This window comes from Bombina bombina, chromosome 2 (genome assembly GCF_027579735.1).
Source record: "Bombina bombina isolate aBomBom1 chromosome 2, aBomBom1.pri, whole genome shotgun sequence".
Classification (NCBI taxonomy): Eukaryota; Metazoa; Chordata; class Amphibia; order Anura; family Bombinatoridae; genus Bombina; species Bombina bombina.
Genome location: NC_069500.1, coordinates 347,096 through 364,408, shown reverse-complemented (window position 1 = coordinate 364,408; position 17,313 = coordinate 347,096). Strand labels below are relative to the sequence as shown.

The following is a 17,313-nucleotide window of genomic DNA, read 5'->3' as shown; positions in this document are numbered from 1 at the left end:
ACAATGTATTTAGTTTATTAAGGTGAGTTTGCGGTGCAGGTGCGTATACTACGTCCCCATAATCCATGATAGGCATCAGCATTTGCCGTACAATCTTTTCCTTTACTGGAGGGCTGAGGCAGGATTTGTTTCTGTACAGGGCACCTAGTTTTGGATAAAGTTTAGATGCAAATTTTTTTTTATGTGGAGGCCAAAAGATAGATTAGAGTCTAACCTACTCAAGTATTTGAAAGAGTGGACTGTGGTCAGCGTGCAATTGGATTTTGTTTTGATGCGTAGATGGGAGTTTTGTAATTTGTGTAATTTAGGCCCAGTTCCAAAGATCATTATGACAGTTTTGTCAGTGTTTAGGAAGTTTGTTTTTTGAGATCCACTTTTCTACCTCTGTGAACTGGTCTTGGAGCACTGCTTCAAGCTGCGGCAGATCGGAATTGTTTGTATAGATTACCGTGTCATCTGCGTGTGTACAGTTAAGGATTTCCAGACATTAGGCGGATCATTTATAAATAATGTGAACAGTAGGGGGCCGAGAATGGAAACTTGGGTTACACCACACGTGACTGGGAGAGGGAGGGAGTAGCTGTCAGAAATGGAGACATATTGTGATCGATCCGATACATATGATCGAAACCAGGTTAACGGACGATCAGCAATACCAGAGTTTTTTAGTTTGAGCAGTAGTATGTCGTGGTTTACTGTGTCAAAGGCCTTTGCAAAATCAAGGAAAATAGCTCCAGTTAGGTCTCCTTGTTCCATGCTAGTTTGGAGGTCATTTCAAACTTTTAGGAGGGCAGTTGTAGGGGAGTGATTCGGGCGAAAACCTGATTGATCAGGGGTCAGATAGTTAGATTGTTGGTAATACTCGCATAATTGCGTATGGACGCATTTTTCTAAGATTTGACAATACTGGGAGCAAAGATATAGGGCGAAAATTAGAAACCAAGGTTAACTCCCCACTTTTATGGATAGGCACTACTCTTGCAGTTTTCCAAAGTTTGGGTATGTATCCAAACACCAAGTATTCGTTAATTAGGGTTGTGACCGGTTTAGCAATTTCCGGCGCACTGAGCTTCAACAGCATTGCTGGGATTTGATCAGGTCCAGACTGGTTTTTCATTTTTAGATTATCAAGGTTTTTCTTAATGACATTGATGGGTACAGGTCTAAAATTGAACTTCTCTATATTGGGTCTTTGCTGATTTAGTGGGGCCTGATCCACATTTGTAGCTTCAGGATGCGTGTCATTTATTAGTTTGTCAATCAGGGTGGTGGAGCATCTGACAAAATAACTATTAAAGGCATTTGCTACTTCTAAGGGAAGTTGCAGGGTATGGTTGTCCACATTGACAGTGGGGGTTGGGAGTGGATTGGAGAATTTTGTAAGTTATTTATGAATTTCTTTTTTATTAGAGGATAGGTAGGGAGCATGGGGGTGTTGGTTACATTACATACTACTCAGGTGAGTTAAAGGGATGGTAATGGCACATGGGGGGCTGCCAAAAGCCAATAGAATGAGAGCTCAATCCTATTGGCTGATTGGAACAGCCAATAGGATTTTAGCAGCTGTAATTCCAATTTGCTGATTGAAATAGTTCAGCCAATAGAAATGCAAGGGACGCCATCTTGGATTGCGTCACTTGCGGCGGAGACAGTATGAAGAGGATGCTCCGCGCTGGATGTCTTCAGGATGGATCGCTCCGTGCCGGCTGGATGAAGATAGAAGAGGCCATCTGGATGAAGACTTCTTGCCGCATGGATGAGGACTTCGCCGGCTGGATGGATCCTTCAAGCAGGACTTCAAGAACTGTAAGTGGATTGTCGGGGGTTAGTGTTAGTTTTTTTTTTAAGGTTTTTTTTGGGTGGGTTTTATTTTTGGATTAGGGTCTGGGCAGTAAAATAACTAATGCCCTTTAAAGGGCAATGCCCATAAAAATGCCCTTTTTAGGGCAATGGGTACCTTAGGTTATTTTAGAGTTTTTTTATTTTTATTTAAGAGGGTTGGTTGGGTGGTGGGTTTTACTGTTGAGGGGGGTTGTATTTTTTTTGCCAGGTAAAAGAGTTGTTATCTTTGAGTCTATGCCCCACAAAAAGGCCCTTTTAAGGGCCATTGGTAGTTTATTGTAGGCTAGGGTTTTTTTTTATTTTGTGGGGGCTTTTTATTTTGATAGGGCTATAAGATAATGAGGCCGAATTATCAAGTGTCTGTCAGACGCTCTCCGTATTCAGCATTGCACCAGTAGCTCACAAGAGCCAATGGGCCGCCAGCAGGGAGGTCTCAATCAACCCGATCATACTTGATCGTGTTGAATTGTGGCAATTCCTGTCCACCTCATCAGAGCAGGTGGACAGGGTTATGGAGCAGCGGTCTTTAGACCACTGCTCCATAACTTGTGTTTCTGGCGAGTCTGAAGACTTTTTTTTTTTTTTTTTCCCCGCCGGCAGCAATATTTGGCGCAATTTGACCTAGCTACTCCCCCATATCAGTTATATAAGCCCAGTTTATTACAGCCTCATATTATCTTGAAAAAGGCCCCGCTGCAGGGCCGAAACGCGTAGAGGTTTGTGAGGCTACACCAGTACCAGGAATCTTGGCTTTGGGGGTAAGTTTGATACCATTTAGACTTTACCCTAAAGGCCCTTTATGTGAGGTATCTTTCTGTTTTTGATTTCAGATTCATCCAGCCAGTATTAGGACTCTGGATCAGGACACAATTTAAAGATAATTGGTTTTTCCCTCCAGTCCCCCGCCAGTGTGGACCAACATTATTGGACTATAAACTGGACAATACTTTAGGATTTTTAGGAATTGTTATTCGGTTTTATATATGTTTTTATGTAATAATATTGCATAAGTTAAATTGACAGTTCAACATTGGATTTGTCTATTGTTAGCAATTTGAGTCAGACATCATCATTTTATCAGGAGTCAAGCACACTAGCACCTTTTGATGCACAGTATTGATCACTTTTTTGCACAACTTTGATCACTTTATCTTTGCATATCACCTTGTGATCTTATTCACATTTTTTGACAAACCGGTTCTGTCCCACTTTCTTCTGAAACCTTTTGGAATTTTTTAAAATTTTTCAGAGTTTATTTCTTATGTCATCTATTTTTTATATTTTTCAATGTGATTCATTTTTTAACACCTTTTTTACATGTTTTTTACCACCCCAATTACATTTTAGATCATCGTTTTTTATAATATTCTGAATTACAGATTGTTATTGTCTTTTTTCCACGCACCTATAAAATATATGGTGTGAATTCGTATTGATACATACGGTGTGAAGCTGTATCGACCAGTCGTTGTGACTAGTTGTTGTGAAGGTTTATAGTTTGGTATAATAACCTTGTTCCATTAGAGGACACAAACCCTTCCACATATTTACGTAAAATTGACTCATAATAAGGAACTGATGCAATTAAGTAGTACCCTTTCTATTAGGTTTTAAGGTTGTACGGAATCCATGATATTATGAAGTTTTAAATTCCATATTTCTGTTTTATGTTTTATGTTTGGATATTATAATAAATAATTAATTTTAGTACACCACCCACCCAGAGTGCGATCCCTGACTGTACCTAAGCCATAGGCGCTCCTATTTATCTTTCACAGTTAGCTTTTATATACCATCTTCTACCTGAAGAAGCTTTTATATTCCATCTTCTACTTGAAGTAGCTTTTATATAACATCTTCTATCGGAAGTAGCTTTTATATAACATCTTCTATCGGAAGTAGCTTTTATATAACATCTTCTATCGGAAGTAGCTTTTATATACCATCTTCTACCTGAAGTAGCTTTTATATACCATCTTCTACCTGAAGTAGCTTTTATATACCATCTTCTACCTGAAGTAGCTTTTATATACCATCTTCTACCTGAAGTAACTTTTATATACCATCTTCTACCTGAAGTAGCTTTTATATACCATCTTCTACCTGAACTGAAGTAGCTTTTATATACCATCTTCTACCTGAAGTAGCTTTTATATAAGTGTGAGGTGGGTAAACGCAGTATAGAAGATAGGATACTTATTTAGCACCACTATGGCTTACTCCAGGATACATGTATTAAACCTTGGTGAGAGTAGTGCAGTATTATAACAACTTGACACGGCGGTCTTGTCAGATACTTCACCCGCACACAAACATAATCACAACCCTTCTTTACCTTATCTTGAAGGCGGAAGTTCTCTACTTCTCTCGGGTGGGCTCACCTCTGTGCAGACAGGAGGATGGCCACGCTAGGAAGCGTAACCGTCACTCTCTCTCCAACTCCGGTTCAGCTGCAGGTGTGTGCGGGACTTACGGATTGGACGTGACGTCAGCGGCTTTTCTGCCAATTCTCGTTCTCACTGGTCTGTATCCAATCCGTGCTTCAAATTTGGTCAGTGCTCCTTTCAATGCCGATTATCTCTGGGTCTCAGAAAAAAGAGCTCCTCAACTCTTAGAAAAGGTATCAAGAAAAAATGGCAAAGTCCCAGAAATTGATATATAAAAAATGTAAATTTATTTAGAACGTAGTTAAAACATGAAAAAGATGTAGTAAAAACATAGAACGGTCTTACGCGTTTCGGCTAGCTTTTGCCGTAATCATAGACCATGTCTATTGTGTGTTTTACAAAGACTTAAATAAGGGTCAAATTACATGTTAAACCAAATCAGCTGAATACTTAACCCTTACTAGCTGTGAAGGAAGCTGCTGTCTACAATCCACTGCTACATAATTCTCAAAGAACATTGTATCATAAATCTGTGCAGATAACATTTACCCATTATGTGAGAATACATACCTCGATGTATCAAAACACTAATATGGTTAACATATTACATACAAATATACATACATAGGTAAATTAAACACTGATACGATTTAATTAAATGCACATTATTTCATAGTGTTATTTTGCTTTGGGTATACAATATAAATCTAGATGCACTTTATTGAAATTTAAAGCTTAGCATAAACCTATACCCATAACAATATATAGATATAGAGAAGAATGTCTTAGTTACTCTTTATATGCACAGAAGGCGATTCACTCTATTTAAGAATGTTATAATGAAACACATATATGACTATTCGTAATTCTCAAAATTAAAGTTATGTGGGCTGGTGAATGATCCACACTTGTAACATGTAAAGAGTGCACCATATGTATTAGGGATTTAAAGAAACAAAACTATGACTATGGTATATGATTTGAGGAACCATGCAGCATATGTAGATACTTATGTGTTCAGATGTTATATTGTTAAGTTTCTTATTAAAACTATATCTGCATACACATATAACTAGTATTCATAAAGGTACAATTGATAGCTGCCAAGAGTTTATCTATTTTTAAAGAAGTAACCATACTACTCCCAGAAATTGACTAGGTCGAATTCTGAATTATATCCATTAGGAATCTGGGTTTTAAGTCTAAAGATCCAATAGACTTCCTGTCTACCTAGTATTGAGGATCTATCTCCACCCCTAGATGGAGTTCTAATTGCTTCTATAATATTCCAGTTAAACGAATGAACTGACTGATGATGGACTTCAATAAAATGTCTGCTCAACTCAGAGCAAGGGACCTTATTTCTGATGTCTCCCAAATGCTCTTATACGTGTCCTTACGTCACGTGTAGTGAGTCCCACATACTGACCCCTACAAAGATTACATTCTGCCAAATATACCACGTAGCTGGAACTGCAATTATGGCAACCATGTATGTTGAATGTTTCACCTGTTGTATATGAGCTAAAGGTGCTAGTAACTTTGTGATATTCACATGCTTTGCAGCGGTTGCTACCGCATTTATAGCTACCATTATGTTTCAACCATGAACTTTCGTTAGTTTGCATTTGTGTGTTTTTTAAAACGCTTGGTGAAAGCGTATTAGCCAGTGTATCATTTTTATTATAGACAAATCTACATCCGTCAGCAATAACTTCTTTCAATATTTCATCCCCATACAGAATTGGTTCGAGTACTTGGTGACGAATGTGGGTCTGTCATCTGTTTTAGTCTTCTTTTTATTATTCGGGGCCAATAGTACCTCTCTTTCAAATTTGTCAACTTCCTTTTTAATTCTTGCTACCTCATTTTTACAGTAACCTCTTGCGATTAGCCTATCAGACAAGTCTTTGCTTTCCTTGATATAGTCCTCATTTTTAGAACAGTTACGCTTCACTCTCATCATTTGCCCTTTAATGATGCCTTTAAAGACATGTTTGGGATGTCCGCTAGTAGCAAAAAGTAATGCATTACCAGCTATGGGTTTGCAATATAATGTTGTATTAACACATTTATATTGAGAATCCCCATACAATGTTATATCTAAGAAGTTAATTTCTACTTTGTTCCATTCTTTGGTGAAGCTTAATCCCATTTTATTAGTGTTTAGATATTTAACAAATTTATCAGCTGTAGTTTCATCTGTCTTCCAAACTATTATAAGGTCATCAATGAACCTATTATATTGAATTAAATCTTCACGGAATGGATTTGCATCTCCATAGATATAGGTTTCCTCAAACCAGCCCATTACTAAATTTGCGTATGAGGGCGCAAATTTCGCCCCCATCGCGGTCCCTTGTTTTTGTATAAAATGGTCGTTTCCAAATATAAAGCTATTATGTTCAAGGAGAAACTTAATAATCTTTAGTACATAGTTTTTAAAATCTGTACTTAAATATAAAGCTTTTATATACCATCTTCTACCTGAAGTAGCTTTTATATACCATCTTCTACCTGAAGTAGCTTTTATATACCATCTTCTACCTGAAGTAGCTTTTATATACCATCTTCTACCTGGAGTAGCTTTTATATACCATCTTCTACCTGGAGTAGCTTTTATATACCATCTTCTACCTGGAGTAGCTTTTATATACCATCTTCTACCTGAAGTAGCTTTTATATACCATCTTCTACCTGAAGTAGCTTTTATATACCATCTTCTACCTGAAGTAGCTTTTATATACCATCTTCTACCTGAAGTAGCTTTTATATACCATCTTCTACCTGAAGTAGCTTTTATATACCATCTTCCACCTGAAGTAACGAAATGAACACTAAGGAAAATCATTTTTGATAAATTGTTTTTAAATTATCCATCAATTTAATACTAATATATAATTGGGTCATTATAATAAACATATCAGTGTTGGAATTTAACATGTGGATCCTAATAGTGATAAGTGTATTCATTTATCTTCATACCTCCAATCTAGACATTTAAATTAGTTTGATGGTAAACTTCAATTGGTTAACTCAATTCCGGGATTAAGACCGTGTATATATTCATTTTATGTATGCTATTTTATGTACTGTCAAACCTATTCATTATATATATATATATATATATATATATATATATATATATATATATATATATATATAAAATCAGCCGTGTTCTTTAGAAAAATGCAGAGCACACTGCATACTGTGTATATGGATATGAATTTGGTAGGTAATCAGAATGTACAATGTGTACTGTGTAATGTCTATATGGATATGAACTTAGAAAGTGTTTTAACACGCAATACGTACTGTACAATGCTTTTAAAATGGAATGTGTATACATATGCTTTATCAAATGTGCATATGAAACCTGATAAAGAAATTAAATGCTAAATATTTTGTGACACATTAACTGTTAGAAATCACTAGGGCGTATGACGTCACTTGTGTGAATATGGGAGTGTACTGAGATCCAATATCTTATTGGCTAGAGGGGGGTACATATACAGCAGGTTTTCTTTCATGTAATTAGCAAGAGTCCATGAGCTAGTGACGTATGGGATATACATTCCTACCAGGAGGGGCAAAGTTTCCCAAACATTAAAATGCCTATAAATACACCCCTCACCACACCCACAAATCAGTTTTACAAACTTTGCCTCCTATGGAGGTGGTGAAGTAAGTTTGTGCTAGATTCTTCGTTGATATGCGCTCCGCAGCAGGTTGGAGCCCGGTTTTCCTCTCAGCGTGCAGTGAATGTCAGAGGGATGTGAAGAGAGTATTGCCTATTTGAATTCAATGATCTCCTTCTACGGGGTCTATTTCATAGGTTCTCTGTTATCGGTCGTAGAGATTCATCTCTTACCTCCCTTTTCAGATCGACGATATACTCTTATATATACCATTACCTCTACTGATTTTCGTTTCAGTACTGGTTTGGCTTTCTACAACATGTAGATGAGTGTCCTGGGGTAAGTAAGTCTTATTTTCTGTGACACTCTAAGCTATGGTTGGGCACTTTATTTATAAAGTTCTAAATATATGTATTCAAACATTTATTTGCCTTGACTCAGGATGTTCAACATTCCTTATTTTCAGACAGTCAGTTTCATATTTGGGATAATGCATCTGAATAAATAAAATTTTTTCCTTACCTTAAAATTTGACTTTTTCCCTGTGGGCTGTTAGGCTCGCGGGGGCTGAAAATGCTTCATTTTATTGCGTCAGTCTTGGCGCGGACTTTTTTGGCGCAAATTTTTTTTTCTGTTTCCGGCGTCATACGTGTCGCCGGAAGTTGTGTCATTTTTGACGTTCTTTTGCGCCAAAAGTGTCGGCGTTCCGGATGTGGCGTCATTTTTGGCGCCAAAAGCATTTAGGCGCCAAATAATGTGGGCGTCATTTTTGGCGCTAAAAAAATATGGGCGTCACTATTGTCTCCACATTATTTAAGTCTCATTATTTATTGCTTCTGGTTGCTAGAAGCTTGTTCACTGGCATTTTTTCCCATTCCTGAAACTGTCATTTAAGGAATTTGATCAATTTTGCTTTATATGTTGTTTTTTCTATTACATATTGCAAGATGTCCCACGTTGAAACTGAGTCAGAAGATACTTCTGGAAAATCGCTGCCTGGTGCTGGAGCTACCAAAGCTAAGTGTATCTGCTGTAAATTTATGGTATCTGTTCCTCCAGCTGTTGTTTGTACTGTTTGTCATGACAAACTTGTTAATGCAGATAATATTTCCTTTAGTACTGTTACATTACCTGTTGCTGTTCCGTCAACATCTAATACTCAGTGTTCCTGATAACATAAGAGATTTTGTTTCTAAATCCATTAAGAAGGCTATGTCTGTTATTCCTCCTTCTAGTAAACGTATAAAGTCTTTTAAAACTTCTCTTTTTTCAGATGAATTTTTAAATGAACATCATCATTCTGATTCTGATAATGGTACTTCTGGTTCAGAGGATTCTGTCTCAGAGGTTGATGCTGATAAATCTTCATATTTATTTAAAATGGAATTTATTCGTTCTTTACTTAAAGAAGTCCTAATTGCATTAGAAATTGAGGATTCTGGTCCTCTTGATACTAAATCTAAAAGTTTAGATAAGGTTTTTAAATCTCCTGTAGTTATTCCAGAAGCTTTTCCTGTCCCTGGTGTTATTTTTGAAGTAATTTCCAGGGAATGGGATAATTTGGGTAATTCATTTACTCCTTCTAAACGTTTTAAGCAATTATATCCTGTGCCATCTGACAGATTAGAGTTTTGGGACAAAATCCCTAAGGTTGATGGGGCTGTCTCTACTCTTGCTAAGCGTACTACTATTCCTACGGCAGATTGTACTTCCTTTAAGGATCCTTTAGATAGGAAAATTGAATCCTTTCTAAGGAAAGCTTACTTGTGTTCAGGTAATCTTCTTAGACCTGCTATATCTTTAGCGGATGTTGCTGCAGCTTCAACTTTTTGGTTAGAAGCTTTAGCGCAACAAGTAACAGATCATAATTCTCATAGCATTATTATTCTTCTTCAACATGCTAATAATTTTATTTGTGATGCCATCTTTGATATCATTAGAGTTGATGTCAGGTATATGTCTCTAGCTATTTTAGCTAGAAGAGCTTTATGGCTTAACTTGGAATGCTGATATGTCTTCTAAGTCTACTCTGCTTTCCCTTTCTTTCCAGGGTAATAAATTGTTTGGTTCTCAGTTGGATTCTATTATCTCAACTGTTACTGGAGGGAAAGGAACTTTTTTACCACAGGATAAAAAATCTAAAGGTAAATTTAGGTCTAATAATAGTTTTTGTTCCTTTCGTCACAACAAGGAACAAAAGCCTGATCCTTCATCCTCAGGAGCAGTATCAGTTTGGAAACCATCTCCAGTCTGGAATAAATCCAAGCCTTTTAGAAAATCAAAGCCAGCTCCTAAGTCCACATGAAGGTGCGGCCCTCATTCCAGCTCAGCTGGTAGGGGGCAGATTACGTTTTTTCAAAGAAATTTGGATCAATTCCGTTCACAATCTTTGGATTCAGAACATTGTTTCAGAAGGGTACAGAATTGGCTTCAAGATAAGGCCTCCTGCAAAGAGATTTTTTCTTTCCCGTGTCCCAGTAAACCCAGCGAAGGCTCAAGCATTTCTGAAATGTGTTTCAGATCTAGAGTTGGCTGGAGTAATTATGCCAGTTCCAGTTCTGGAACAGGGACTGGGGTTTTATTCAAATCTCTTCATTGTACCAAAGAAGGTGAATTCCTTCAGACCAGTTCTGGATCTAAAAATATTGAATCGTTATGTAAGGATACCAACATTCAAAATGGTAACTATAAGGACTATCCTGCCTTTTGTTCAGCAAGGGCATTATATGTCTACAATAGATTTACAGGATGCAAATCTGCATATTCCGATTCATCCAGATCACTATCAGTTTCTGAGATTCTCTTTCCTAGACAAGCATTATCAGTTTGTGGCTCTGCCGTTTGGCCTAGCTACAGCTCCAAGAATTTTTACAAAGGTTCTCGGTGCCCTTCTGTCTGTAATCAGAGAACAGGGTATTGTGGTATTTCCTTATTTGGACGATATCTTGGTACTTGCTCAGTCTTCACATTTAGCAGAATCTCATACGAATCGACTTGTGTTGTTTCTTCAACATCATGGTTGGAGGATCAATTTACCAAAAAGTTCATTGATTCCTCAGACACAGGTAACCTTTTTAGGTTTCCAGATAGATTCAGTGTCCATGACTCTATCTTTGACAGACAAGAGACGTCTAAAATTGATATCAGCTTGTCGAAACCTTCAGTCACAATCATTCCCTTCGGTAGCCTTATACATGGAAATTCTAGGTCTTATGACTGCTGCATCGGACGCGATCCCCTTTGCTCGTTTTCACATGCGACCTCTTCAGCTCTGTATGCTGAACCAGTGGTGCAGGGATTACACAAAGATATCTCAATTAATATCTTTAAAACCGATTGTACGACACTCTCTGACGTGGTGGACAGATCACCATCGTTTAGTTCAGGGGGCTTCTTTTGTTCTTCCGACCTGGACTGTAATTTCAACGGATGCAAGTCTTACAGGTTGGGGAGCTGTGTGGGGGTCTCTGATAGCACAAGGGGTTTGGGAATCTCAGGAGGTGAGATTACCTATCAATATTTTGGAACTCCGTGCAATTTTCAGAGCCCTTCAGTTTTGGCCTCTTCTGAAGAGAGAATCGTTCATTTGTTTTCAGACAGACAATGTCACAACTGTGGCATACATCAATCATCAAGGAGGGACTCACAGTCCTCTGGCTATGAAAGAAGTATCTCGAATTCTGGTATGGGCGGAATCCAGCTCCTGTCTAGTTTCTGCGGTTCATATCCCAGGTATAGACAATTGGGAAGCGGATTATCTCAGTCGCCAAACGTTACATCCGGGCGAATGGTCTCTTCACCCAGAGGTATTTCTTCAGATTGTTCAAAGGTGGGGACTTCCAGAAATAGATCTGATGGCCTCTCATCTAAACAAGAAACTTCCCAGGTATCTGTCCAGATCCAGGGATCCTCAAGCGGAAGCAGTGGATGCATTGTCACTTCCTTGGAAGTATCATCCTGCCTATATCTTTCCGCCTCTAGTTCTTCTTCCAAGAGTAATCTCCAAGATTCTGAAGGAATGCTCGTTTGTTCTGCTGGTAGCTCCAGCATGGCCTCACAGGTTTTGGTATGCGGATCTTGTCCGGATGGCCTCTTGCCAACCATGGACTCTTCCGTTAAGGCCAGATCTTCTGTCGCAAGGTCCTTTTATCCATCAGGATCTTAAATCCTTAAATTTAAAGGTATGGAGATTGAACGCTTGATTCTTAGTCAAAGAGGTTTCTCTGACTCTGTGATTAATACTATGTTACAGGCTCGTAAATCTGTATCTAGGGAGATATATTATAGTCTGGAAGACTTATATTTCTTGGTGTCTTTCTCATCATTTTTCCTGGCATTCTTTTAGAATTCCGAGAATATTACAGTTTCTTCAGGATGGTTTGGATAAAGGTTTGTCTGCAAGTTCCTTGAAAGGACAAATCTCTGCTCTTTCTGTTCTTTTTCACAGAAAGATTGCTAATCTTCCTGATATTCATTGTTTTGTACAAGCTTTGGTTCGTATAAAACCTGTCATTAAGTCAATTTCTCCTCCTTGGAGTTTGAATTTGGTTCTGGGGGCTCTTCAAGCTCCTCCGTTTGAACCTATGCATTCATTGGACATTAAATTACTTTCTTGGAAAGTTTTGTTCCTTTTGGCCATCTCTTCTGCCAGAAGAGTTTCTGAATTATCTGCTCTTTCTTGTGAGTCTCCTTTTCTGATTTTTCACCAGGATAAGGCGGTGTTGCGAACTTCTTTTACATTTTTACCTAAGGTTGTGAATTCCAACAACATTAGTAGAGAAATTGTGGTTCCTTCATTATGTCCTAATCCTAAGAATTCTAAGGAGAAATCATTGCATTCTTTGGATGTAGTTAGAACTTTGAAATATTATGTTGAAGCTACTAAGAATTTCCGAAAGACTTCTAGTCTATTTGTTATCTTTTCCGGTTCTAGGAAAGGTCAGAAGGCCTCTGCCATTTCTTTGGCATCTTGGTTGAAATCTTTAATTCATCATGCTTATGTCGAGTCGGGTAGAACTCCGCCTCAAAGGATTACAGCTCATTCTACTAGGTCAGTTTCTACTTCCTGGGCGTTTAGGAATGAAGCTTCGGTTGATCAGATTTGCAAAGCAGCAACTTGGTCTTCTTTGCATATTTTTACTAAATTCTACCATTTTGATGTGTTTTCTTCTTCTGAAGCTGTCTTTGGTAGAAAAGTACTTCAGGCAGCTGTTTCAGTTTGAATCTTCTGCTTATATTTTCAGTTTTTTTCTTTATAAGATTTAAACTTTATTTTTGGGTGTGGATTTTTTTCAGCGGAATTGGCTGTCTTTATTTTATCCCTCCCTCTCTAGTGACTCTTGCGTGGAAGATCCACATCTTGGGTAGTCATTATCCCATACGTCACTAGCTCATGGACTCTTGCTAATTACATGAAAGAAAACATAATTTATGTAAGAACTTACCTGATAAATTAATTTCTTTCATATTAGCAAGAGTCCATGAGGCCCACCCTTTTTATGTGGTGGTTATGATTTTTTTTTGTATAAAGCACAATTATTCCAATTCCTTATATTTATGCTTCGCACTTTTTTCTTATCACCCCACTTCTTGGCTATTCGTTAAACTGATTTGTGGGTGTGGTGAGGGGTGTATTTATAGGCATTTTGAGGTTTGGGAAACTTTGCCCCTCCTGGTAGGAATGTATATCCCATACGTCACTAGCTCATGGACTCTTGCTAATATGAAAGAAATGAATTTATCAGGTAAGTTCTTACATAAATTATGTTTTTAGAGTGTATTTACAGCCTGATGAAATGACTCTGTGCAGCCGAGAAACGCGTTGCTGGATTTTAAACTTTTTATTAAAATTGTTTTAAGCTTGTACCCCTGCTGGAGTCGATCTCCCTTATTTTGAACTGTTACACATGTTTATTCAGTCCTCGAAACGAGCGAGTACTTGGGCAACAACAGGGCACACCATATTTACACACCCCTTTCAGCATCTGTGACAATTGGATATTCCATAGGAAGGCGTTGGCGCAGGTCTGTTCCTGATTGGTGGAAGGGTTCACGTGACCGGCTGGTGGCCATTGCTGTTTGTTGTCTGCCGAGTGACTGTGAGGTCCGGCTTGCAATTTTGGGCATTCTTAAGTGCCGCTTCATTTGTGATTACAAAATCGTCAACTTGTATTGTTTGTTCTCACCTTGACGATATTACCCTATTGGCGTCTTCTTGTTTCCTGCTTTAGGACTATAATCTGATACCTTGTTTTTTTGGGAGAGCTGCCTGTGACGATCATTGTGTTTGGATCCTTTCGTATTTTTCACGACCCGTAGCGCATCTCCATAGGGTGTCAATACCCTACACTTTACATTTTACGCATACATCACACAATTTATCTTCTACTTTCAGTGGTCCTGGATCTCCCATCCAATCTTGAAATAATTGGTGGTCTTCCTCAGACATATCGGGCAGTCCAGCTGCACTTTCACTGGGGCTCTAAATCTAGTCCAGGATCAGAGCATACAGTCAATGGAGAAAGGTTTCATGGAGAGGTGAGTTAACGAGAGAGAGTTGTACCATGTTACCCAGGTCTTACTGAGTACATTTAGGTTGGAGTTTGCTCCTTTCCTCAGATTCAAATGCAATCTCTAACAAAATGCAGGTCCAAATGCAGAATGTTCAGCACAAGTCTGCTTCCTCAGGTCAAAAAGCAGAATGTTTAGAACAAGTCAAATCCCTTTCTAAGGTCCAAATGCAGATTTTCCATCATGTTAGCTCCCTTACTCAGGTCAAACCAGACTGTTCATCACAAGTCAGCTCCCTTCCTCAGGTCCAAATGCAGAATGTCCATTAGAAGTCAGTATCCTTCCGCAGGTCCAAATGCAGAATGTCCATTAGAAGTCGGCTCCCTTCTGCAGACTATCCAGCAAGAGTCAGCTTCATTCCTCAGGCCCAAATGCAGAATTTCCATCAAAAGTCAGCTTCCTTCTGTAGACTGTCCAGCACAAGTCAGCTCCCTGACTCAGGTCCAAATGCAGAATGTTTGAAACATGTTAGCTCCCTTCCTCAAGTACAAATGTAATATATGTTCCTCCTATTTCCCTCAGATCCATGTAGTTCATTATTCAACTGAGTATGAAAATATTAGTGAAGCCCAAACTTACCCAGGTGGCCTAGCAGTTCTGGCAGCATTTATACAGGTAAGTCAAAGTCTTCTAAAGGATTGTAATTGACCCTCTAAATCTGTTTGACAAGTAGAGTAAAATATTGCCCTTACCCGTGTTGTAAGAGTTCTCAGAGCAAGTTCCCCTTTTATTTATCATTTTGTATCTATTCATTTAGCGGAGAAGGGGCTGAGCTTTTAATTTCTTCTGTTTCTAATAGTTACATCAATTTTATTACAGGAAGGACCAGATCAGAACCCCACATATGACCACATTCTTTCATATTTTGAAGAGGTGAATGAAGATGGTAAGCTCAAAATTAGAATTTAATCATCTAATCAGTAGAACTTCTAAAATGCACTGCATGTATAATGTAAGCATGGACCAAGTCAATGACCAAGACAATTAACTTTCTGAAACGATACTTAGAACCAAATATAGACACTTACCATCTAGGCTGACATACAGAACCAAATCCAGACACTTCTCATCTAGGCTGACATACAAAACCAAATTCAGACACTTCATATCTAGGCTGTCATACAGAATTAAATCCAGACACTTACCATGTAAGCTGACATACAAAACAAAATACAGACAATTCCCATCTAGGCTGACATACAGAACCAAATCCAGACAATGCCCATCTAGGCTGTAATACAGAACCAAATCCAGACACTTCCAATCTAGGCTAACAGAACCTAACCCAGACACTTACCAGCTTGACTTACAGAACCTAACCCAGACACTTACCATCTAGACTGACATACAAAACCAAAGCTACACACTACCCATCTAGGCAGTCATAAGAAGGGGGAGTATGGAAGGAACAGGGGAGGGATCATGGAAGGGTCAGTGAGCATGGAAGGGGGGGATGAGCATGGAAATGGGGAGTATGAGTATGAAGGGTGAGTATGAGAATGAAAGGGGGTATGAATATGCAGGGGGAGTATGTAAGGTGCAGGGTAGTGAGCATGGAAGGGGCAGTGAGCATGGAAGGGGGAGTATGAGCATTAAAGGGGGGAGTTTGAGTGTGAAGGGGGAGTATGAAGGGGGTATGAATATGAAGGGGGTGTATGGAAGGGGCAGGGGAGTAAGCAGGGAAGGAGGGAGTATGGAGGGAGCAGGGGAGTCAGCATGGAAAGGGGGAGTATGAGCATGAAGGGGAAAGTATGAGGATGATTAATTATCAGAAAATGTTTCATTTGTATACCTATTTTATATACCAGGGATACGTAAAAATTTCTTGCGCGAAAAAGGGTCGTGAGTCGAAAAAGTTTAAGAATCCCTGATCTAGACTAACACAATGTACCAAGCCAGTCACTGTTTATCTAGAATATCACACAGAACCAAGCAGAGACACTACTCATCTAGACTAACACAATGTACCAAGCCAGTCACTGTTTATCTAGAATATCATACAGATCCAAGCACAAACAGTGACTGGCTTGGTACATTGTGTTAGTCTAGATAAGTAGTGTCTGTGCTTGGTTCTGTGTGATATTCTAGATAAACAGTGACTGGCTTGGTACATTGTGTTAGAACCAAGCACAGACACTATTTGTCTAGACTAACACAATGTACCAAGCCAGTCACTGTTTGTGCTTTGTTCTGTATGATATTCTAGATAAACAGTGACTGGCTTGGTACATTGTGTTAGTCTAGATGAGTAGTGTCTGTGCTTGGTTCTGTGTATTATTCTATATAAACAGTGACTGGCTTGGTATATTGTGTTAGTCTAGCAGAGTAGAGTCTGTGCATAGTTCTGTTTGATATGCTAGATAAACAGTGACTGGCTTCGTACATTCTGTCAGTCTAGATGAGTAGTGTCTGTGCTTGGTTCTGTATGATATTCTAGATAGACACTACTCATCTAGACTGACAGAATGTACGAAGCCAGTCACTGTTTATCTAGAATATCAAACAGAACTAAGCACGCTGCACAGACACTACTCATCTAGACTAACACAATGTACCAAGCCAGTCACTGTTTATCTAGAATATCACACAGAACCAAGCAGAGACACTACTCATCTAGACTAACACAATGTACAAAGCCAGTCACTGTTTATCTAGAATAACACACAGAACAAAGCATAGTCACTACTCATCTAGACTAACACAATGTACCAAGCCAGTCACTGTTTATCTAGAATATCGCACAGACACTACTCATCTAGACTAACACAATGTACCAAGCCAGTCACTGTTTATCTAGAATATCACACAGAACCAAGCACAGACACTACTCATCTAGACTAATACAATGTACCAAGCCAGTCACTGTTTATCTAGAA

At 38.6% G+C, this 17,313-nt stretch overlaps 1 protein-coding gene across 1 annotated transcript in view; it reads left to right on the top strand.

Moving 5' to 3' along the window:
• LOC128649899 (carbonic anhydrase 9) overlaps positions 1 to 17,059 on the top strand; it is a 236,696-nt gene extending 219,637 nt beyond the window's left edge. Inside the window, exons 4-7 of the mRNA XM_053703440.1 lie at positions 14,262 to 14,404; positions 14,960 to 15,052; positions 15,257 to 15,323; positions 16,875 to 17,059. Coding sequence (XP_053559415.1) covers positions 14,262 to 14,404; positions 14,960 to 15,052; positions 15,257 to 15,323; positions 16,875 to 17,059 — 488 coding nt within the window. The remainder of the gene's footprint in view (positions 1 to 14,261; positions 14,405 to 14,959; positions 15,053 to 15,256; positions 15,324 to 16,874) is intronic.
• The last annotated feature ends 254 nt before the right edge of the window (positions 17,060 to 17,313 follow it).